The sequence below is a fragment of the Dermacentor albipictus genome, chromosome 8 (genome assembly GCF_038994185.2).
Source record: "Dermacentor albipictus isolate Rhodes 1998 colony chromosome 8, USDA_Dalb.pri_finalv2, whole genome shotgun sequence".
Classification (NCBI taxonomy): domain Eukaryota; kingdom Metazoa; phylum Arthropoda; class Arachnida; order Ixodida; family Ixodidae; genus Dermacentor; species Dermacentor albipictus.
The window spans coordinates 129,121,301-129,145,691 of NC_091828.1; the positions used below are offsets into that span (position 1 = coordinate 129,121,301).

A 24,391-nucleotide genomic window follows, 5' to 3' on the forward strand; every position below is an offset into this window, starting at 1 on the left:
ACGCTGTAAGCGTTATGACCATTGTGTTTTGGAGATTTGTTGTTAGTGAACGAGTCAAGTTCGGCCAGGTCGAGACAATCTGTGAGTCACGTTTGACAGAGGAGCATGGTTGCATTGATCCCGTTGAATTAGATTGGCCACTCATTTGCGAAATGTCGGCTTCCCTGGTGCGGAGGGCTCTAAACTTGTTCAACGATTTGGAAGAAGGTAACGTGCTGCTATGACTATTATGTTATCAAGTGTTCGGTAGGGTTATAGAACAGCTCCAACACCTTTAACTTTTGGTAACGCTGAGCTAGCTTTAATGAAGAACCGCTTAATTTGTGAACGAAACCCTTATTGCGGCACAGTCAACCGAGCTTTAGCATAGCGCTGCCATAGCCGTCCTATCCGCCTGCCAGCCTTGCTTGTCTAAGCAGCGCCAGATGTGTGCACGTAAGCTAGCATGCGAAAAGCTGCCAGGTGGTCGGGACGGTGGCGACATGCTAAGCTCTAGAAATAGCGTACACGTACTTTGAAAGCACGTATGCTGCCAATTAACTGATTTGTTGTTGATTTGAAGCCGAATATTTTTGACTGCAGTTCGCGAAAACCAAAAATCGAAGAAGAAATGTAGGGGCCGACGTGCACAGGCTGAGCCAACTCTTCACGGGACGAAGAAACAACCCTTGAAACGTCCGGGCGCGGTGCGCCGGAAGACGTTGCTAAGTGAAGAAAAGCGGACCCGAGCCATCATAGGTAATTTGATTTATTCTTGCCAGCATGTTGACAGCCGTAGAGATAATCGTAGCAGAAACTTGAGAACAGTAAATAGTGGATAGCTTTGAATTGCTACAGCTATGTTCTAAAATTTCCCTCAGTAGATGCCAAAGTTATGAATTTTTTGAAATCGGGAACTATATATATCGTTGCATGAGTTAGCCTCTTAAATTCTGAAATCAGTTGTTGTGGCAGGAGTTAGTGAACATGTTCAGCTATATGTTGGCATTGTAGATCTACGAAGAAATGTCTGAAAAGGCGAGTATTTCGTCTAATTCAATTCGATATACAAAGTCTGCAAGTGTCTTAAACGTGCAGCGCTTTTGCGACATAATTTGACGTGTACTAATTCTGTACTGTTTTTACCAACAATCCCTGGGTCGTAATTAATTTGTTTATTGCATAAGTTCAGTCATATCATATTCAACTGAATCTTCCAAGTTGATTGATTTTCTTTTATTTAGCCATTCAGTCTACTGCGTGTGTGCCATTCTTGTTCAGTACTCCAGAATGGGTATGTGCTACTGTGGCACAAGGGGTACAGAATCCTTAAATGCAGAAAGTCGTGTGTCGTAAATCACTGTTTATACACATGACCATTTTTCCCTCAAGCTCCACAAATTGCCTTTGTCACACATCGCTGCATCGACATCTCACACACTGTGCGCCCATCTCACTTTACGTTTGCGTTTCAGCCTAGCATGTGTATGATGTTGTGCAAAGACATTAACATTGCATGGCATTACATGTTCCAAAGGGTAAAAATAAACAAAATTGTATGTGTTGCATGTAGTTGTATAGCATTTGAGGCTCGTTCTCACCAGCAACTTGAGGAGGTCGCGCATCCGTTCACAACTTGCGACCAAAAAGCATCTGAAGGTGACCACTGTTCACGTTGGCAAGTGTCACCGGCCAGTTGTGATCTGCTCAGAATTTCATTGCCACGTAAGATAAGTATCAGTGTGTACAGAGGTCCTGTTCTTGCACATCTGATTGGTTCAGCAGTTTTACTAGTGTAGTTGAGCGATTGAAAAATCGAGCAGAAAGATTAGTCTAAAATGGTTGCTTTAAAAAAAAAAAAAAAGCCACCATTTGCGACCGCCGTCAGTCGCTGGTGTGAACAAGCCTCTAATTTACCTCTTCCTTTTACATAGATTCCAACATGTGCGGTGCAGAATATTTGAAAACAGTGCATGACTGCTAAATTTGAACAGTGTGTGAAGCATACAACACCATGGTCTATTCCACATTGTTTGACCCAGTGGTTCACGTGTTTGTGTCTTTTGCACAGAGGAACTTAAACAGGCGCAAGAGGCAGACTACACAGAAGAGAATGTTAAAGCTCTCAAGAAGCTGTCACAGACCTGTAGTAGGGTAATCAACAAGGTACATTGCTTTGCACAAAGTCATGTCTTTTTATTCTTTTGTTTTGTCTCCTCCAAATCATAACCTTCCTTCAGGTAGTGTAAATAAAAAAATAATAGTAGAATGCTGCTGCATTCTAACTCCATACAGCCCAAACACAGTGAACACATCAAGGAGAATTAGAACTTGGTTGCCTTTACTTTGGCCATGTAGAGTTCAGAATTATGGGAGTAAAAACATAATTAGTATAATAATTAACAATTCGTTTGCTAAAATGTTCATAACTAAAACTTACTCCAGCTATCAAAAATTCTACTTACGCTACGTATGAAGCTTTCCATGCCTAAATAAGCATCTTGAGGTATGAAACTCAGTGTTGTAAAATTATGTTAGGCATTATGGAGATAATTATTGCTAATGTAGCTGCAAAAATTCACTTGTTCTGCATGATAGAGTGAACATGCACAAGTGGTGGTTATCATTCCCGTTTTATACCCAGAATTGTTAGGGTGAGGTTCTGGTGTTAACAGCGCAAAACGTAGACGAGACACAAGACGAGAAGACGGCACCACAAGAGCTGCGCTTGTGGTGTCTTCTCGTCTCGTGTCTCATCTACGTTTTGCGCCGTTAACACAAGGATGGAAAACCAACAAGCCCAAGCTGCTATTCTAGCGTGAGGTTGTTGCAATAACTAGGCTCATAGATATAAAATGCAGCACAGAATGGAATAAGCATGATGAATGCTTTGCCATTTGCCAGTTTCATCTATCCTTGAGCCATCTTTTGCAGCCATTTTAGTATTTGATAAGCTTTTCCCGTATTCTGACCTTCCTAGTCAGTATTATAATCGTAACCGAAGTATCGCTGGAGTCTACATGCAGGGGACAGCTTGCTATCTACATGATAGCAAACTGCAAAACCTGTTTTTCGATAAGTGGGCACCCATATGTGAAATGTTGGTTCAATTTTGTTGCACCATGTTACAGGCTGGCTTGCATTCCATGATGCAGAAGACTAATGCCGATGTGCCAATTCAAGATGATGACAGACCAACTGCATTCACCGACGAAGACTTTCGCCGCTTTGAGGAGGAATATCACATATCCTAATAGAGTTGTCATTAAAATGTATTTGTAGTTTTGTGTGGGCTGCAGTATTTATTAAAAAGTAAATCATCTTGACTGTAATGAGGTTGCAGGAGAGTTGATTTCCTTTGTGATGCTATTAAGTCCAATTATTGAAGATCTCCAAGCTTTAATGACACTTGCCAGCAAGTGTATTAACAAAATTTGCTTCACTGCATCAAAGTAATATCACTGCTACAAAATGAAATCTTTTTGCAGGGTCAGCACTGCTACTGACCGAATTCTTGCGATTTCACATAAGTCTCCCTGCACTGTTTGCAAAGGAAGCTGCTATTCTTGCTGCGCCAGCAAAAGCCATCTCTTCCTTAGCTGCCGATGCTTCACCAGATTTCGCTTCCAAAAGCAAGCACGGCGCTTGGGCGTGCAATGCCCTCTTGTCTTTGCTTGCGACAATCGTGTTATTTTGCAAATATTATTGCCTAAAACATATACATGTGCTGTCTGGTGTACCCATTGTCATCGCCATCCATTCAAACTATACTTTCCAGTATAGCAGTGCACTGCCAAAATGTGCTCACTATACTTGCCTGTGTGACACCATGCTGGAAGCTTTGCATCTCTTCTGTCATCTATGCAGTATCGCTCACCTTCTCTCATTCATGCACTATTCTCTATAGTGCTTGACGAGACTGACAAGAAAGTAGCAGTTTCGCCTGAAAGGCGAAGCATAGATTGTGATAGCGAATTGGTGGACAACTATACAAAGTAAGGATAGTAGTTATATTGGCTGTACAAACTTGTAAACATAGGCACACTAAATTAACAAGCATGTTCATGCACGCAGAAGCAAACATGAACCCATCTGACTCGATGACTGCGAAATAACGCTGCCCCCCCCCCCCCCCCCCTCCTTCCAGTGCCTCGCAACTCTTTTGCATGGGCGAGACTGAGCTGTCATCGTTGGCTCCTCTCGCACGCCTTCATTCGCACATACAGCATAGGGCGCGTGGTGACGCTGTTGTAGCTCTTGGACTTTATACGGAACCCAATGCCATCGCTTGCAGCGGAAATGCGTCTGGAGTGTCCATATAAGTGCTATCGCAATAAAACTATGTTGGAATTACTTCATGCACATCCACTATGAAACAGAAGTGTAGTGGCCACAAATGAGTATTTTCTACAACATAGCAAAACTGCTGGAAGCTACGTCAGAATAGCTGCCGCCCAACTTGTGAATGACTTGTCACTCGTGAGGTAGCCATTTAGAGAGACGAATGGAAGGTGCACAGTTTTGTTGTTATATGCATGCAAGCTTGCACACACTGAAAAAGTACACGGTGGGAAACAATGATGCCTCACAGCTTTATTTGTCTTCTGAAGGATGAAGCACCAATGTTAGTTGCTTGCTCTGTCAACCTTCTGCCTGAACACAGGGATTTGCTCACGCACTTGCACAGCACACACCAATATGAAAAATGAGAAGCTGGCAAACACAAACTCGGTGCCACAAAGCATTCACATGGAGAATGTGGGCAGCTTGCTACTTCCAACGGAGCTGCCTGGCTGATCATCATCTTGCTGTCCCGAACACTGCAAATGGAGTAACGGGACGGCTGAGTGACCGACTCGCATCCTGAAGCGCTACAAGTGAAACTACAGGAAAGGGGCTGCACAATTATTTTGAACAAGTTGAGCTCATCTAAAGCCAAAAGAAAGGTGCCATTTGACTCCAAAAGCCATGAATTGAACTTTTGTTCAAGTGAAGAGGATCATGACACTTATCGATTCCCCTACCAAAAGGAACAACAGTGATCATTTGTGGTAATGGCAAATGCTAAGGTCAAATGGTTGAAAAGCGTTGTAAAAACAGAAGTTTTAAAATATTCCAAAAAAAGAACGGTTACTTGGTAAGAGTGAAAGTTTCAGGGTTCACTAAGCCCCATTAGAAATTCTGGCTATACACGAGAAGGAGCATTTTACCACAGTACTTTCAAATGGGTATAGCAATAGCCGAGATACAATCATGTGAGTCAGCAATGCAAGATGAGGTGCACTCATTGTAGCATAGGCTCATTCCCATTTTTCTTTGCAAGAGTTGCTAAGCGACAGTCCTCCTTTGCTTTCCCCTGTACTGCAGCTGAGCACCTACGTGACATTTATGTCATAACCCTCACCGAATTGTCTTCCCAACCCTGCCCTTTCCTTTCGTGGTGCATAGCACATTTGCAGTGTCATTTTTGTGCACTGAATAACGGACAATATTGTTCGTGGTCTATGGGCTGTGTTGCTGCAGGACATTCATGCACTGTAGGCAGGCCTGTGACATAAAGGCAGAAAATGGCTTTTGTTTAAATTTTATGTTGTTTATACAGCAAACAAAGGCATAATATTTTGCACAGGTAATCATCACAGCATGACCTATACATCACACCTGGTATGAGTGGCACTTTAATGTATTTGTTGATGTTCCTCAATGACCTGGTACAACCCATGAATTGGGCGGTGCATGGGTGTTCAGTAGAATCTCATTGAATGGGCATATCTGGCATTTTGCCCCCACAAGAACAAGGTTGCTCACTGTTTTTTCACAGTCTCCCATATTTATGTGGTGCAGCCAAAGCATATTTTTGAACATGCATACTATGCATGTTCACTTGGCAGCAGCTGCTTTGGTATGGATTGTATGAGGCTAGCAGTACAATCTTTCTTCTTATTTTTTTTTTTGCTTCTAGTTTACAGGTTTGCCAAAGCGACTACTGTACAAGACAAAAACAAACGAAAGTCTGCACAGTGTAGCTACTACAGAAAAGTACAAAAGTCACAGCTTGAGTCTCACCTTTTGAATATATTTGGGGTCTGTGGCTATGTCCTGGTCCATTTGCTTCAATTTATCATTGAGCTGAATAAACTTTCTCATCTGGAAAAGTCAAGATGAGCAGGAAATGAGACTGGTTTATTACAGTTTTGGCTAGTGATAATGTCAGGCATTTCTTCTTATCAATATTTTTGAGAGTCCATAATGCAGCCACATACAAAGGCCACATAAGTACTATTGCTTAGAAAAAGTTCCTGTAGGGCTACTGAAGCAAAGCTTTGCTATTTTTTTGCCCAAAATTGATAAAGCAATCTTTTTTTTTTTTCAAATACAAAGGCAGTTGCTTGTTCCACAACTACTATGCTAGGGTGTGCTAGTAGCTTGGGCTGTATTAGTACATACAGTAAGTCCACCTTAACTTGAACTCTGATATCTCGAAATATCGGTTAAGTTGAATTCTCATTTCGTCGTCCCCACGCCACCCCACTGTATTTTTATGGCCTTGGTGTCAGCCCTTGTGTTTTTCACCTATTACCTTGACTTCAAAAATACCGGGGGAAAGGCAACAGGCTAGCTCTACAGTTGAGCTAGTCAGTGCTCCCTGTGCACTTGCCCGGCTGCTTGCTGCCACTCTTGCAGGTTCAAGCAGCAGCTGGGAGTTGAAGCCCTTTTGTTTTCCCCTCATTTACGACGCTGTCAGTGATGCATCAATATGGTCACAACATATTAACCGTGACCTTGAGTAATATGATCGCACTTTCAAGCAGGTGCGTTCAGCCTAAAGGAAGCCGGCATGCGAGCCCACAGTGTTTCAGAGCAATTGTGGCTTGATAAGGACGCTTGGTGGAAGGCATAAACGCCACGGTCATCTGCTAAAGGTGTGGCAATTGCACACTTTCACAGTCCATGCTCGTTTCTCGAAAGTGAAATGGCCTGAAATTACGATGCAGAAAGTAGCAACATCAGCTTTTTGGATGTCTGGAACCGCTCATGCTGGTCTTGACTTAGCATCAAGGCCACTTTCTTGACACAGTGACAGTCACACTGCTGCTCGTAGACACCGACATGTCTGGTGCCGATGCACACGAAAATGACCAAGAATATTACTGGAGGCATTTTGGAAAGGCTCCATGTGGTCTATGCACTGTCAGCGGCATTTTATTTTCATTTATTTAAAAATGTTCCCAGTTTTTACAGCTTCGAGTTAATGGGGGTTTACTGCACTTAGGCTAAGAAACAGTGCTTTTGAATGGGCAGTAGAAGCTTGATGTGGGCGAGTTGGTTTTGCATGGGGTAAGGGGGTTTTGAATGGGGTAAGAACAGACAACAAACATGAGCACTTGTGTCTCCTCTCCTCTTATCCCATTCAAAAGCACTGTTTCTTTGCCTACGTATGCAATTGTTTTCCACTGCCATTACATGCTGCACAATGGACTAGGCAGCCATAATCTAACCTGCGTATGTGGGAAAGTCGACTTCTTGATAGCAAGAGGCACAGACCTGCAAACAGTGAGCCGAATTCAGTGCCCTGCAGGGAAGGGGCAATGATGCTAAAGCATCCAAACCAGAGCAGGATGATTTGCCTAGTAGGTTTAAGATATGAGACTAACCTCAAAACTAATTTTTACAGCGAAGCTGGATACTTCTACCGCTGACTGCACTTGTGTCCATGGGAAAAAACTCAACCAGTCACAGCAAAGGCGCGCACTGTGTGCGCTGTTGGGTTCCTTGCAGCACCACCAGATGGAACTCGCCTTTGCACATCCAGAGCGACACACAAAGCAGAGTGGAAACGTCTTGTTGCACGCGGCTCCGCATCTAACCGCTCAACCCCGGCCTTTTTATGTGATAGTGGAGTGATGCGATGCTTTTGATGCGAATGTGGTGCCCAGACCCATGAATGCGCCGTCAACATGTGGTGCCTGTTCAGATTTCGGCAGTGCATTGTGCTGAACGAGTTGGGTGACAACGAGGCCTAACACGGCGGCCCTGAAGTGATTAATGCTGTGTAGTTGTGGCTACAGGGACTAGGTGGCGCTGGCTGCACACTGGTGGTAGACAACATGCGTCATCTGTGCACTGCCGGCATAGCGAGACAGGACTAGACTTTCCTGTAACGTCACGAGAGGGCACCAAAATGCCAAACATGAAAATCATGCAGCGGACAAAGAAGACAAGACCTGCGCGCGAGGTGCCTTCTGAAGATGCTCCCTTTATTGGGTGGGTGATGTGTTCGGGATGTGAAGACTGGGTCTAGCTTGCGAACACCCCATTCAAGACTGTCGAGGAGGTGGAGACAGTGGCGTCGAACATGTGTCACAAACGCAAAACGCTTAGGATGCTGAGAGAAACATTTGCGCTGTTGAGGACGCGCGAGACGGAGATTTGGCACCTAGCCTTGGAGGACGTAAAGGCAGGATAAGGACTGGACTGGAAAACTTCATTGTGGTCCTGCAAGACTCGCTTAGCGTGTAGCAGGTGTCTCCCACGTAGGGACCAACAGGGAGTTCCTGGTGGCCGCTTCGCGGGCCTGCTGGGCGGTCCATTGCTGGTCGGCGAAAAAGTGACAAGGCTGCCACTGAAAGGCGGGCAATACTCACAGAGCTCACCGAAGAAAAGGACAAGCAAGTTGCTCTAGACTCAAATGGAAGAACTACAACAGGTCTTCCTAGGCCGTGATGCTATTGGACGGTGCAACCAAACACCGACTTACAAGGCCCTGGCGACAGGAATGACGAAATCTGTGCAGGATGAAGTGCCGAGATCTTCCACAACTGAAACGCTGAAGCAGAGTACCCACAGCAGTGACATAGCAAGAACCAGACCACTGACATCCGGGAAAAGAAAGAAAAGGAAAGCCATGAGCCGGAGAATGACCAGGGGTGGAACGTTCAATTAAACAAGAAGAAACGAAAGCAGTAGCACCAGAGGCTGTCTACTGTGACGTCTCATGAAAAATCTGTTCCTTCCCAAGCGAGTACCAATGATGTCGCTTGCCTGCAGGCAATGGCACCTCGACAGGTGTTCGCGCTCAGCGACAGAAACACGTACCAAAAGAAATCTGCGGTATTGCGGATTACAAAGAGGAGCAGGCTTGTGAAATTTCTTACAAATGGAGGTGCTACATTACAGGAAGTTATGACAGAGGCGGATGCAGCGACTGACATTTGGAGAAGTCCAGAGGTGATTATCATCATCCATGCTGGCCACCAAGATATGCACAGCAGTGTACCTATAGAAGAGATTGCAAATAAACTCAGTAGTATGATTTCGACTTGGATTGAAAGAGCAGAGATGCACCTCTGTATTAAATGGGATATCTGAAGTGTCAGGCGAAGAGGCCTTGTATGAGAAGTGTAAACAGTGGAATGATCATGTGAAACGAGTGTATACAGAACTGGGTTCGCATGTGGAATTTGTCAGGACACCCTACATGGCTAGAGTCAGCCACCAGGGCCTGGTGTGCAAGCCAGACCATGGCGGAGGAAATGGGACAGCGTCTGAGCTGTGGGCTTTTTTAAGCCTTCGCCCAACTCTTGCTGCCGAGCACCAACCGTGGATGAACACGTCAGAAGTAGCTCCATGTATGGCGGCCCATGGACAGGTAATTCTCCAAATAGCAGGGCCAAAGTTGCGGGTCAAACAAGTACGGCACCGCCGCTATGCCAAGTAGTAGCCACTACTATACGTCATGGCAAACGGAGCTTCAGGTTTGGTTTCCTGAATATGAATGGTGCCTGCCGGGAACAGAAGTAGATAGAGCTACATAATGCTATAAATGCAGAAAATATCTCTCTTTATGCAGTTACAGAAACGCACCTCCGCGATCTGGAGAAGCCCCCTGTGTGTCTTGGATGGCATTGGGCAGGCAAGAATCGAACTGGAAATGACCGGAAGGGTGGAGGCGTTGGACTACTATGACGTCGGGATATGCAGCGGCAAAGTGTAGATGACGACGGTGTGGATCATTTGTGGGCCCTGGGGGAGGGTCTGGGCAGGTCTACAGCTGTGCGTGTGGTGTATGCGTCAGTCGGCAACAAACAACACACTGCCAATACTCAGCTGGTGGAGCGCATCTTCAGGGATGCAAAAAAGTTGGTGGAAGATAGACAGATCATCATTGCGGGCGACTTTAATGGGCACATAAATGAGCTGGATGGCTTCACGGATGGAAACGGACACCTTTTGCTTCGAATAATCGAAGAAATGGAACTAGTTGTGGCAAATCTGAAACACCACGGTCGTGGCCAGGTAACCTGGTGTGCCCGCTGCAGCTCCACATCCATCGATTATGCCCTGGTGTCAACAGGCCTTAACAACCTTCTTAAGCAGATGGACATCGAGGAGGGAGGTTTATACAGCCCAGGCAGCAACCACAGTCGGCTGCTACTTGAGTTCAGCTGCTCGGGTAATTTGGTGCCTCATGCTCGGTGTGTAAAGAAATGAGACAAGTACTTGCCCAGCTGAGCCACTCCGGATGTCGTGGACGAGTTTGAGACGAGTGCGTTGAGAACTAGGGACGAGACCTACGATGACTTTGTGGCAGCCTTGCACTCAATCATGCAAGGGTATATGGTGTGGGAAAAGCGCGGTACATGCAGAGTGTGCAAACCTTGGTGGGATGCAGAAATGAAAACTGCGTGGCAAGCCTCCCGGGAGGTGAACTCCCACCACCGATCCCTTGTCAAGGAGGGAGACAAAGAGGCATGCTCGGTGGCCTGGGCTGACTAACTTGACTTCAAACACAAGCTGCAAATGCTGGTACAGTCAAAGATTGCCAAATATAATGTTCGCCTATTTTCCTCCCTAAAAGCAGAAGGTATCTGCAGCACAGAAGTTCTGGCGATATGTCCAGTCCTTGGATTGGACTGATAGATTGTCCTGTTCAGCTTCGAAATACGGACACTGGAGAACCCATTACGGAGCTTGAAAAGCATTTTAACTCCCACCCGCGCCGCTTATATGGCCAAGAAGAGGGAAGCGAGGCCGCAGCTGGAGCAGAGTCATCCCATGTGCCTGAACACGAGGCTTTTCCAGGGGAGTTGCCAGACAAGGGTTTAGGTGTGCAGTGGCAAGTCAGCGTTGGTGAAATTGATCATGCATTGAAACATGTAAGCCCCGCACAGCGGCTGGACTGGACAGCCTGCCAGCAGGACTACTTAAAGGTTTCGGTAAGGAGACGAAGAAACAGCTTGCTGGACTGTTCACCGAGATCATTGAAGGTGAGCCAATGCCAAGGGACTGGCAGCTTGGCCATGTGGTTTTTATACCGAAAAAAGGGAGGCCAAGTTGATCTTACTAAAGAATACTGCCCACTAACAGTTACCAGTGTGCTCTACAGGCTGTTTGCAGGAATCTTAAAAGAGTGGATAAGCAGGTAGGCAGAGGCAAAGCACTTGCTTACGGAAATGCAGAATGGTTTTCGTTCAGGCCGGCGACTGGAGGACAATTTGTGCTTAGCGAGTGTGTGGTGATTGCAAAGACAGAACAGCGCCCCCTCCTGTGCTGCTTTCTAGATGTAGAAAAGGCATATGACAATGTACCAAACGCTGCACTTTTTGACTGCCTGTCTGCAATGGAGATCCTGGCTACATTACTATCTAGTATAGTGCAGCGCCTGCACAGAAACATTACCAGTACTCACTTTGGGAGTGCACTATCCACACCTGTCAAGGTTACGAGGGCGCTACGACAGGGATGCCCTCTATACCCACTGCTATATATTCTATATGTGGCCAACCTAGAGCGCAAACTACTTGGTAGTGGTCTCGGTCTTGGTAAAGCGGTGTCGGGCGTGCGGAAAGGAGGATGAAAACATTGAACATGTGGTGCTACAATGTGAGGGCATTAGGCTATCTGTCGCACAGGGCTTATCCATGGAGGCTGCTCTTGGCCTCGATCAGATTAGTGGAGAGGACGGTACACGCGGTGTAGACAGAGCCGCAGTCGTGGCGACGAAGCACCGCGAATGCTGGCGAGCGGCACTTGCAGATGGGCACCTATGATTGCCCATCAGTGTAGCGTGTTCTCCCCTTTTCTTTTTCTTCTCTTTCCTTTTTCTTTTGGTGTTCTCTTTCCTTTTTCCTACTTGTGCTTGCTTCGCTCCAATAGGTAGGCACTAGAGTGTCATTCTGGCCTGGGCGTGGTTGCCACGTCAACCCGATACAGTGTGTTGGCCACATCATCATCATCATCATCACTAGAGCAGTGGTGGCGTTGGCCATGCGGGGACAGATTAAAAAGAAAGAGAGAGAGAGAAAGCTCATCCTTGTGCATAGCGTTCGCTGCAAGCGTTTTCCGGTAAATATTATGGGTGCATAAGCTGCAGTTGCCGGGAAGTGGCAACTATACCATATAAAGCACGGAGTGATGGAACTACACTTTCATATGTTAAATAAGAACCTGCTTAGCCACCAATTTGTGTTCTGATGGTGTTATGGAAAGGCCACACATAATTATTACTGCCGAATAGCAGCGTGAACACGATGAGCAGGGACGGGAACAGCAATGTCAATACGCACAGCGGCATTGTGCCCAGGGTCGGCGGGACACAGCAGTTCCTGCCCAAAGCAAGCCACGCGGAAGCAGGACGCTTGAAGAGCAGTGCAAATACGATGTGCAACGAAAGGAACAGCAATGTCAGTATGCACATTCGTTTCATGCTCAAGCTCAGCTAGACCCAGTTCAAGGCTACATTGCATTGGTCTATCAGAACAGGTGATACCACAGCTTTGCTGGCCAGCCACCTTCACAGTGTAGATTGGAGCCCATTTTCTTCTTTTTTCAATATTACAATTATTTGTTTTTTTGTCAAGTTAAAGGTGCAATTCACTGAGAAGCATTTTGCAGAAAAAGCTTTGTTCCTATGTTGTTTCTTTCAAAAGATATAGCAAAAAATCCAACCTAACCCAGCATCTGTGAAACTAAAGGTGCCTGTTTTCTGTAAAAACTTATAGGTGCCCAAATTTGGCATTATTTTTTTCTTATTAATGTCAATATATTAAGCTTAAAAATGTAATAATGCTTTGAGAGCATGTTTAGCATTTCTTTATTTTTAAAGAACGTTAACTCTCACAAGGGTGTCGCGCCACATTTGAAATGCATTGTTTATATTGTGGAGGTTCTGTGTGTGCATCAAGGAGCAGCGAATTGTCTTGTTCAGCTGTGTTTAAATGCTGTCATGAATGTGTGCTGGCAATAAACACACAAAAGTCACAGTGCACTGTGGACCCGGTGTCGCAGTACAGGGGTTGCAAAACAAGCTAGAAAAAATAGATGCAGTGCCACACAAAGACAAACAAGAACAAGACTCGGGACGAGACAAGCTACAAATGTGGGGGTCTTGGTTCTCCTGAATTTCTATTGTGCGTGATGCATTTCTATGACATTTTTGAAGTTTATTTTCACCCCCCCCCCTTCTTTTTGCAATTCTTCCATACACAAACAAATTTTTTCTTACGGTAATAAAGATTTTTTTACTGAAACTTTGAACACTTCTTTTCCCCATTGTTTGGTGTGCAATGAGCCACAAGTAAAATTGTGCAACAAGTTTTGATATGGCTCTCTTTGATAGCAAAGCATATCAATTGGAAGAGCATATTTTTGGGTTATATAATCAAACAGTTCTCCAAGGATTTCAATGATTGGATTTATTTTGGTTTACTGCACAGTTCAAGGACTCACATATATTTCTGCCAAAAATTGTTTTGTTGTGATGAGACAAAGTTATAAGTGTTGGTGTGAGACCTACAATTATTAATTTTTAAATAAATAGTAAATAAAAAAAATGATGAAGACGTTATGAGGCTGTCCTGTGCCTAAGGAGTGTGCTCTATTATGCAGACTAGTAATCTCATCTGTATTCATTACCTTCTCGAATGTATTTCCTGGAAGTTGGCCTCATACCTTAATCAGCTGGTGGCACTTTACCCATTAGAGTTGCACATCACACTTTTGTTAGAAAGACAATGCACGAGGAGAAAAGCAAGACGAGGCATGCACCTCTCTGTATTGTTTGTTCGTTTCAAGATGCAAGAATAGTAACTAGCCCTGTTTTCTATAGTACTTCTACTGTCGGAACATTTTAGTACACATAGCATGATGGAAGATATATCAGTGCAGTTCCTAGTCCATTATCGCAATGTGTCTTCATGAGAGTCCCAGTACATGCACAAGTGGTATACTATGTGGTAACAGATTTCCCATGGCACTATGCTTGATACCGTGGATACAGCTGTATTATACCTTGTTAGTTATTTTGGCACTATAACTAATATTCTCTTTCTGTTTCAAGTCATAACAAGTACCCCCTCCATGTTATATTTCGGATGGATTGTATTTCATTAACGTTGTGAAAGATCAGGGGCTTTATAGGGGTCAGCAAACATGTGCAATTTATTTTTGTTGTAAGATGCATATCCGACCAGTGTAATTACATACAACAAATGGCACTGGTTAGATACCAGCATGCAATATTTCGATCTTATAAACATGGTATAGTTACTCTAATCTAGGCCGGTGTAGACTCTAAGGTGACCTCCTCGAATCAAAGCCAACCTAGGAGCTCAGTAGCTCTTAAACTAGTAGCATAGATTGAAATAAATACAGTAATACGCAGCATTAGGCTGGTATATTAAAACCCTGTTACCTTGAAGTTGTAAAAACTGGGAAAATTTTTGAGATAGCGCAATTCATAAAGATATAAGCCCCTGGCCACGCATAGACCACATAGGACCTTCCGAAGTAGGTGCCAGTAGCTGCTAAATATCTTGCAAAAGCTTGATTTACTAGGAGCAGCATTGGCGGTAGATCACTGTTGCGAGATATTGTGCAACTCCGCATGTTAGGCATCTATGAGAAATGGCGATCCTCACACAGAGCCAAGCAAACGTTGCACGCAAGCCCTGATGTGTCCAAAGCCCAGTCAAGCAAAATATCACTGAAGTGCTTGAATTCCACAAAACTAACAAAACTAATCAGCTGGGAATACCACTCCAGGGACGAAATTTTTTAGTCATGCTTTTCACTAAAATATATGCCACTCTGTTATCCACTGTTATCGGCTGGCTTATCTCATTATTGATTATGCAGGTGGAGCATCACTAAAGACCAATGATGAAGCATAATAAAAAATGGCATCGGAAAAGGAGCAGCTACAAGACTGGGGCCCTGAACTTATTCAGAAATCTCGGTATCTGTATGTGGATCACGTACAAACACAGAAACACAGAGCACAGCAAATGAGCAAGCTGACGATGCTCTGTACACACCTGAGCACACATGTTGTGGAGCTCACGTGTAACTTCTTGCTCATATTGCATTTCGTCACGGGTCAGAGCAACACTCCACCCACGTTATCATTGTGATCACAGCCGGCTGTGAATGGTGGACAATAAAAGTGGCACTGAATTAAGCAGAATTCGCTACTAGCCCTTGGTCCTGTCAATTTTTAGCGATATCACCTCTTTGCGCAAAACAAGAAAGGGGGTTCACCAAGGGTCCCGATTTTCGTTAGTCACATCATAAGAAGCCAACAAACACCGACACCAAGGTCAACAAAGGGGAAATTACGTGTGCTTAAGAAATGAAATAAAGAAACAATAAATTAATGGAAATGAAAGTGGATCAGAAAACAACTTGCCGCAGGTGGGGAACGATCACACAACCTTCGCATTACGCGTGCGATGCTCTACCAATTGAGCTACCGCGCCGCCAGTTCCCCATCCACTTTCTTGGGTATTTATGTTTCCTAGAAGAACCCTGGGAGTGTTAGCCAGCGCCACCACTCATCCACCGTACATCACTGCCCCCTTCATACATATCTCATCGCGCCGGTCATCCACTTAAGTTGCACGCACACGTACCCGGGCCACCACTTTTCAAGCATCATTTTTTATTCGAGCATCAAGGAACTGGAATGGCCTTCCACACGCCATCGCAGCCATCACAAGCCCATTTGCCTTTACCGAAGCTGTTGTCACCCACATCTCAAAATGAACGCCTGTTTCTAATGTTTATTTTACTAACCACCCCTTATGCAATACCCCTCCAATGGGGTTTTTAAGGTAATAAAGTGAAGTGAAGTGAAAAATACATGGAGTTGACACCAGGAAAAAATTTCGAGATACCAGAGTTCAAGTAACAAGGGTTTACCGTATTTTCAATTTGTTACGTGCTACTTTACCCGCATCTTACCTCCTCCTCGAGCCTCTTGAACATGACTGGTGTGTTGTACTTCTCTGGGTTGTCCACAAAGACCACCATACCATCCTTCTGATTAATTGATGCAAAAATTTCCTCATCTTCAATCTAAGCAGAGAAGGAACAGGTTGTCGGAGTAAATGTGGTGGCACAAACATATTTCACCTTGACACACTTAAAGGTCTGTCTGGACTAATAAATGAGCTACTTTAAGCACACAACGCCCAATGTATCAGGTTTCACGTGCCAAGTTTGATTCCTGAAAATGCTTATTTATGCAAGAAACATAACAAATGCCATGTCCACTTGTTTAAATGTTGGCTCCCACTTTTACCTTGTTCTCGTTTTGCTCAAATGCCATAGTGGTGATGATGGAGCAAGGTTTCAGTTGCGGGCAGCTCAGCAAATCAATTACAAGTTGATCAGCTGTTGTAATAATTAATTTTAAACTAATATAACATATTTATTTTTACAAATGTACTTACTATGACTAGAAATACAGGTGATGAATTTGTTTTAATTTTCCTCATGTGTGAATGGCATTTGGGCATTCTGGCGTTAAAATCTGTGTATGAACACAACTTATAAGAACGCCTTAATAATAATAATATTTGGGGTTTTACGTGCCAAAACCACTTCCTGATTATGAGGCACGCCGTAGTGGAGGACTCCGGAAATTTTGACCACCTGGGGTTCCTTAACGCGCACCTAAATCTAAGCACACGGGTGTTTTCGCATTTCGCCCCCATCGAAATGCGGCCGCCGTGGCCGGGATTCGATCCCGCGACCTCGTGCTCAGCAGCCCAACACCATAGCCACTGAGCAACCACGGCGGGTTATAAGAACGCCTTCTCTTATTGCATACAATTGGAACAAAAGTGTTCTTGCGCGCAAGTTATGACAAGGACAAACAGACGACCCCCCCTGCACAAACACACACACACACACACCTGCAAAGGCCATATAACGCCACAGAAAACCAGTATTGTGGAGAATGCTAGCAGTGTACAAAACAAAGCCAAACCTTCCCTTGCCATGTGACCCACAGCACAGCGGTGTGAGCTAATGAGAGCTACACTTGCCTGAAATGGTATAGTAAGTGTGAACTATACTTGTGCACGAGCCTCTCCTTTTGTCTTTGCTTGTTCCCTAAGCAAGGATGAGTACATCACTTGAACATGCCATTGGAGGTGTACAGTTTACTATCCAAGGACTACCTACTCATCTAGGTTGACTCAAGTTTTATTCCCTTTGATGACTGGCATGGCTCTTCAGTTATTGCACACAATAAGCTGAGCCAGCACAGAGGTCAAAATAGCCCCAAGAACTGCCAGCATCCTTCGCTTGCATTTTTTTTTTTTTTTTAACTGGAAAGGCACAGCACAGAGTGAGTGCACATTACAGAATCACTAACTCTGAATTGCGAGAAGAATGCTCAAGCAAGACCTGCCCACATCAATTCTGTGCAGCTAAATGATGAGTGGCACATACTGAATAGCTAAGGAATAAAATATTCTTAAATCTATGGTTCTAGCACACCAAAAAGAAACACCAGAATAAGCACAATTAGAAATTGAAATGAAAAAAATGTGGCACGGAATGATAACTTAATGAGGACCTAATCAGCACCATCAAAACACACAAAGAAAAAGCAATGAATTTTCCTGCGACGGTCACATTTAGAAACCAAGTCATGCAGGGAAACTTGCCACATATTTGCAATACTAGCCAGTGCCCCATGGACAGAAAAAAAGAATGTGTAAATGAAAGCAGAACCCAATAGCCAATGCTTCTGCCATTGTCTCTACAGACAGGAAAGAAGATGAATCAACTTGCCATGTTCAGTATGTGCCTTTCTGCATCCCCAGTTCCCAGCAGCTGCACTCTGCTTGCCATGTCTGTCAAAGACAGAGTCAGAAATGTCTGCAAAAAAAGAGAAAAAGAAAGACAAGAACTTGTGAAATGCTTCTGCATGTTCAAGCGAGACCACAAGAACAGTTCTGCACAAAGTGCACTGCCAGGACTTTTTGTACAGTCTTGGAAAACTGTGTTTACCAAAGCTTACCTGCCAACCAGACTCTTTGAAGCAGAGGTCACAGTACTTACCTAAATGACAGCTTGATGGGCAAATTACATTATTACTACAACGACAATCATAGTACAAGAATAAACACATGAGATGGCGCATCGTCTTTCTTTTCTAGGTCTGAGATGCCATCATTTTGGAAATTACCGCAACTATCACAGAGTATAGCCATTTCACATGACATTTATATAACAAAAGGTGATTACATATTATAAAGCATGTAAAACATATATGGTAAGTAACTGATAAGCTGCAGTTCACTAGCATTTTACATCTTACAATTGCAACGATAATTTGATCAGAGTCACCCTTGCATAAGTGTGCATTTTAATAAAATGCAGGAATGACAAAGCTTCATAATATTTGTGTTTTGAACTTGACAAGACAAAGAGGACATATTACCTTGGTCAACCTTTGAATGTTTTTCTTGTAAAGTGAAGCCAGACACTGCTTTGACAGACCTGTGTTGTTATCCTGGTGAAAAATATTCAAACATAAGTAGATCAGAAATAAAAAGCTATACATGCTTTGATGGCCTAAGAACACAATACAATACTGAATCTATTGCAAATAGCCGAAGTCTTACGAAACAGCAGTGCATGTTACTTCTGCTTAATGGTCACTCCTGACACCACAACAACTTTTGCACTCTGCTTAAACTGCAACATTCAGTTGCTCTTTTGCCGTGCCGCATTCCGGAAGACCTGTTTTTCGCCATAGGCCACAGTAGCCCCAACTTTCTGCAATAACCTTGTTGCACGGCTTACTATCGCAAGTTTTGGATTAACACACTTTTCACTGCATGCAAAATATGAAATCAACTTCTTACAGCTGCATCAACTTCACTATATACGAGCAACGCTGAGTACACTTTGGTGCATTTAGTAGGCCATCTTACCCGAGAAAAAGTCTCAGCATGCTTGGTGAGGACAGCCCTGACTTCATCCGGATTATTGGAAGTATAAGCTGAAGCAAGGTCCAAGTATGGTTGGCTCAATGGCTGAAATAGAATGAACGAGTCATGTGCACTGCCTACAACACAAGCCTTGCAGCCTTCTGCCCACATTCTTAAAATGTCCAAGTGTTAGTAACCAGGTGTACTACTGCGGCTCGTTTCACCACTGCAAGGGGCTGCCCATATCTTGGGGCAGTACCACTTTCTCTCACCATATGCAAGCCTGAACACTGATTTCCACCAAATACTGCTTCCATAACATGCAATACCTTGCTTCGCTTATCATACCTAGATTAATTGTGTATGTCAAAAGTGCTGCAACCTACTACTCAAGTTTGACAAGTACTTTTTCTTCGGATGAATGTTTGTGGAACCCATGTCTCATTGCACAATGCGGCAGCCTGCACTTGGTAGTGCCACACAGACAGGTGCAGTAGTGCACATGTTCTAAGTATCCCTCTCAAGGTGGTGTGTAGCTGCTAAAGATAAACATTCCTTTTTCACCTAAATCTTTAATGAAAGTTAACTATAGCTTACTTCAACGAAATAAAGCTGTATAAATGCATACAAGTCGAGATAACACCAGCAGCTACAAAATACACTGATATATAACTGTAGCTACAGCTCGAAAACTGGATTAATCAAAGAAACAAGGGCATTTCAAATTAAGAATACAGTTATACAAATGTGAGACGTAATTTAAGATAGATAAGGATCATGAAATTTTACATTTTCGGTTCCCACAAATATGCTCAAACTCAATGCCATAACACAGCAAGAGCTCTTTGCAGTAAGTAATACTGCAATATTGTGGCATGGTTTGCTATGAAGCTAAGTTACCCTATTCATTTGGATAGGCTTATCAATAGAACTCGCAGCATAACGTGCACATTATGTCACATTATACAGATGAGGGAGAGTGTGCTCACCCTGATAAACCTGGTGACCACTTGAGATGTGTACTTGGGCAAAGTGGGGACCTGCACAAGTTCCATTAATAAAGCATAATTAACACATTAGTGACCACCAGCCTCATTGGTCACTGGCACCATAGATAACTGATTATTTCGCTGAACAGACAAAAGCTTGTAAAGGGCAATTATATGATCATATAGAACTGTTTCTGTTAAACTATTTCTTATAATAGGTATACGTGACTGCATGGCAGAAGCCCCATGAGTTGTCTGTTCCCTTCAGACGCGACTGATCTACCCTTCACGTCCATGGGTAACATGATCCTATGTTTATTTTATCCGTGCCCTCCTAAGGCATACCAGGGCCACTTGTGATTGCCAGCCACCAGATGCGAAACGAAAACCTGCTAAACCGAAACTGAGTGTTCCCACAAGCACAATCGTCATGCGCGAGCACTTCAATGCCACTCAATTTAGACACACTACAGGGCAAAAGTTCTAATTCTTGGTTTCTAGGATGCATTTCAAGGCCAACTGTAATGAAATTTTACTTTGGCAGTAGTATATGAGTAGTATATACTAACGAAGCAACCTTGGCAAAGCTGCAGGACCCATGATTGTTTTATTAACAACTTTAATAACGCTTTAGGAGATGATGGTGCACCTGGTGGTTAGAAGATTTGACATAAACCCCAGCCCATCACCTTTGATATCTCAACACACTGCAGACTCCAATCTCAGCGGTTATGCAGAGAAGCTGTGCTGGTTCTCACCATTCTAAGTGCTATGCCATTTCTGGGGAGCTGTAATGGTAGCACTTGTTTTCAATCTCAGTATCAAAAATGAAATTTTTTTTTGTAGTTTTTTATGACGCATCGACTCATATTTCTAACGTAAAAGTTCTCATGGAGGATGATATATATCTACACTATTTCAAACAAGGCTTTCCATGCATCCAAGATTTTGCTGCAGTTGGCCATAGAAACCCAGAAGTTCAAAAATATTATGCATCTGACCTGCCTGTATATAGTCTGCATTGTTTACCATCTGCAAGCTGAAGCATGCAAAACAAAGCACTGTAATGTAACTTGCCTTTCCATACAAGATCAGTGCCAACAGAATATATTTCTTGTAAGCTTCAAGCATAATGTGACTCACTGCCATGCTGGTTGTGGTAATGGCCTGTAAATGTAAACACATAAGACCACTAAGCATGGCTGTCCTCTTTTCTCACTATCCACATAAGTGACATGTGCAAGCTTACAGTAACCATAGAAACAAAAAGGCTGAGGCGCAGTCAAATTTTAGCTGAACTAAATGAACACGCTTTCCTTCAGTGCCACTCCCCACGACAAAAGTGCAGGGAGTATAAGTGAGTGAGTAGTTATTTAGTCCAGAAAATACAAAGATAGTACTCAATACAGTTACAAAGGACACTGAAGAATATAAAAATGGTTACCTTTAAAGGCAATTGTAACTAATAGACACACAAACTTGTAAAAGCTAGTTTGTATCACTAATAGTGTTCCGCTATTAAGTTTTTGCATGCACTACACATATCTTCAGTAAAACTGGCACTAACAGCTGTGCAAACAGACATGCTCCTCCAAATAAGCACACTTGGTTATACATACCACTTCGAAAAAGTAGAGAGCCCGTTCATAGTTTTTTAAGGCAGCATATATCATCCCGCCATAGTAGTAGTAAAGCAGAAAGTGCTTTGCATCATACTGGTCATTCTGCAAACAGTTAATTTTGGTTTGGTTACTGAATCAACATAATATACACAGAAAACCAATGACTAAATCAATCCCTGATGAGCCTACCTCTCGGCTGATATCAGTTATGTCAACATCAAGGAACTGGAGAGCTGGCTTCAGGCACTTGGCTAGAAGGCAGAGCTGTTGAAAAGATATCACACATGCACCTTGCAAATGTATACTTACATAAAAACACAAGCATGCATCATTTCAGTCCAATTTCGGCTGCACAATGACATACTACAATCAACAACTCAGAGGGCAACTTTTGGCAACTGTATGTTTTCCTACGCTCTGACTGCACAAACTTCAAGAACTGCAATGGATACTACTTCAACACCGCAGGACAGAGTGGCCGTTTTATGAGCCTAACAGTGAACTCCAATGGCAAATTCAGAGCGCTTCTGCTTTCCGTTCCCATCTTCCTCGTCCCCTTACGCATTTCATTGGGCTTTTAGTATGTCACAGCTTCAATTGACCCTCTACATGCTATCTTTGAGAGTGTATCCTTTTCTTCATAGACGCCGACAGCACTATGTGCCAAGCCACAATGCAGAAGTCATCAATTTTGTAAGATTTTTACTTTTATTTCCTGAATGCTTTTTGTTCGCACACTTTGCTTGTACCTAGCCTTTTAGAAGTAATCTTCATTACTGGTTGGGGCTTGTGTAGTTGCCTGTCTCTAGGTCTCTGTAGTGTCGTGCACGCAACATAGTGCATCACGGAGAAGCCGCTGCTGGTGAGTAGAGATGCAGACAAACCGGCACACGAGGGATGCTGGGTTCCTGTATACCCAGTAGCATGGTATGCACGAGCATCTCCTTGCTCTTGAAGTAGGGCTTTGTTCCAATTGAAGATTGGGAGGCTTCGCTCTACTCCGTAGTGACATACTTGCTCAGCCAGTTGCATACTTCCACTCCGCCATTGTAATTCGACATAAGGTTGTCTTCTTGTACAAGATGAATGCACACCCAACATTCATCACTAATGTTTGAAAGATACTGAGTCATTCTGTTTTTTGCTACAATAGACAGCCTCTTCTTTTTTAAAATACGGTGTGTGGTATGCTGTACTGCACACATTTCTCGCATGGTATAACTTTTTACTGTTGCTGCCAATGGCTAAAGTGTAGACAACAGGGGCTTATTAGGCTTATTAGCTTTATGCTCAATTTCCTTGTTTAATGTATATTCACTCATTATAAAATAAATAATTGTAACAAAGTGCGGTTAGATTTTTCTCATGTGGCAAACAGGCAACAAAAGGGTGAGCAGTAGTGTGCAAGATGTGGAACAAATTTTAAGCCTACGTTCTTCAAGTTCCACTGTGTACGCCATGGCAACATTTTGTGTCACTTGCCTGGCATAGGTCAGCATGGATGGATGTCAGCTGTGAAGGTAGCAGCTGAATCTTAGTGATCGCACACGTGAGGAGATGGATTCCACGCATTGGCTGCAAAAGGAGAATGTAATTTTCCCCGAGTTCCATTGGCACACTCATTGTCTAAACGCGATGCAAGTGTGCTTACCTGTTGCCTTTCGACGAGGGACTGCGTAAGAAGATGACAAAGCTCTGCAACTGAAACCAAACTTTCGCTTTAAGGTCCCATTCATGCTACAATACAAGGTGCATTCGCGTGTTGGCAACTCACAGGTGTCCGTCGCGCACCGGACTTGTTCACCGTTACAACCTAGGATGAACTCCTGGACTTGTGCATAAAGCACGTCAAAGTCAGCAGCGTTGGTTACGCTGAACTTGACACAGCTGCGAGTGAACAACGTTGTGCTCAGTAAGCGAGTTCTTAAATCGATAACAATGCGGTTTTACTTACAGAATTGCAAGCACTCCCAGTGAGTGCTTCTGAAGATCCAATGTCGCTAGTACGTCTTCCAAGTGAGACGCGTTTCGTACTAGCATCTCACTGCTTTTGCTTATAAAAGTATACAGTTGGGAAAAGCTCCCTGTAATAAAGAACAAAACGAACATTTGCGTTAGGACATCAGCAAGCACTTCATAATGCAATGAAATGCTCGCAAAGCTCTCTGCAAGCGCACTGTGTGAGAACGAAAACTGCAGTCAAAGTTCATCAAGAAGCAGCGGACTTACCACTAGAGGACATGTTTTGGACGTTCACAACAAACTGCTCGAGAGGGCTAGTCATTTTGAAGAGATTTTCAGTTACTTGATGGGTGAAATTCAGGCGGTAGCATCAACAAAGCCGGATGCGGGACATCAACAAGGCCCTCCTCGAAAGTTCGCAATCCATTCACATGCAGCAGTTCATGACAGCTACAGCTAGATGGATAAGCAATTTCACCATAGCGCTTATGAGAAACAGTAGACAAATGCTGCCCTCCGACGCCTCCGAAGTAACGTCAGCGCGCGCCTTCAGCAACTGCGGTGGCGAACTGATTTACTATTTACTACAAAAAATCCAAATAGAGCCAGAACA

At 43.7% G+C, this 24,391-nt stretch overlaps 2 protein-coding genes across 2 annotated transcripts; one reads left to right on the forward strand and one right to left on the reverse strand.

The window, feature by feature from the left end:
* Positions 1-48: 48 nt before the first annotated feature.
* On the forward strand, positions 49-3,268 carry LOC135918922 (active regulator of SIRT1-like). Its single transcript, XM_065452621.1, has 4 exons — positions 49-207; positions 583-738; positions 2,051-2,145; positions 3,111-3,268. Exons 1-4 carry the CDS (start codon positions 153-155, stop codon positions 3,231-3,233), a joined length of 429 nt encoding a protein of 142 aa, XP_065308693.1. The 5' UTR covers positions 49-152; the 3' UTR covers positions 3,234-3,268.
* A 1,289-nt stretch (positions 3,269-4,557) lies between these two features.
* CSN3 (COP9 signalosome subunit 3) lies at positions 4,558-24,245 on the reverse strand. Its single transcript, XM_065452627.1, has 15 exons — positions 24,046-24,245; positions 23,771-23,900; positions 23,591-23,703; positions 23,468-23,517; positions 23,299-23,391; positions 22,006-22,080; positions 21,814-21,918; positions 21,272-21,361; positions 20,195-20,245; positions 19,209-19,310; positions 18,713-18,784; positions 18,061-18,147; positions 16,219-16,332; positions 6,046-6,126; positions 4,558-4,799 (listed from the first exon to the last, which is right to left on the reverse strand). The coding sequence occupies exons 1-15, from the start codon at positions 24,098-24,100 to the stop codon at positions 4,725-4,727; spliced, it is 1,293 nt and encodes a 430-aa protein (XP_065308699.1). The 5' UTR covers positions 24,101-24,245; the 3' UTR covers positions 4,558-4,724.
* Positions 24,246-24,391: the final 146 nt, after the last annotated feature.

Excerpts from the sequence above, each read along its gene's own strand:
- CSN3 (XM_065452627.1), bottom strand. The coding sequence starts at position 24,100 with ATGACTAGCCCTCTCGAGCAGTTTGTTGTGAACGTCCAAAACATGTCC. Across the intron at positions 22,081-23,298 it reads TCCATGCTGACCTATGCCAG|CTCTGCCTTCTAGCCAAGTG; the intron begins GCAAGTGACACA and ends TCTTTTCAACAG. Across the intron at positions 20,246-21,271 it reads CACTGATCTTGTATGGAAAG|GTCCCCACTTTGCCCAAGTA; the intron begins GCAAGTTACATT and ends GAACTTGTGCAG.
- LOC135918922 (XM_065452621.1), top strand. The coding sequence starts at position 153 with ATGTCGGCTTCCCTGGTGCGGAGGGCTCTAAACTTGTTCAACGATTTG. Across the intron at positions 739-2,050 it reads GCGGACCCGAGCCATCATAG|AGGAACTTAAACAGGCGCAA; the intron begins GTAATTTGATTT and ends TCTTTTGCACAG. Across the intron at positions 2,146-3,110 it reads GTAGTAGGGTAATCAACAAG|GCTGGCTTGCATTCCATGAT; the intron begins GTACATTGCTTT and ends ACCATGTTACAG.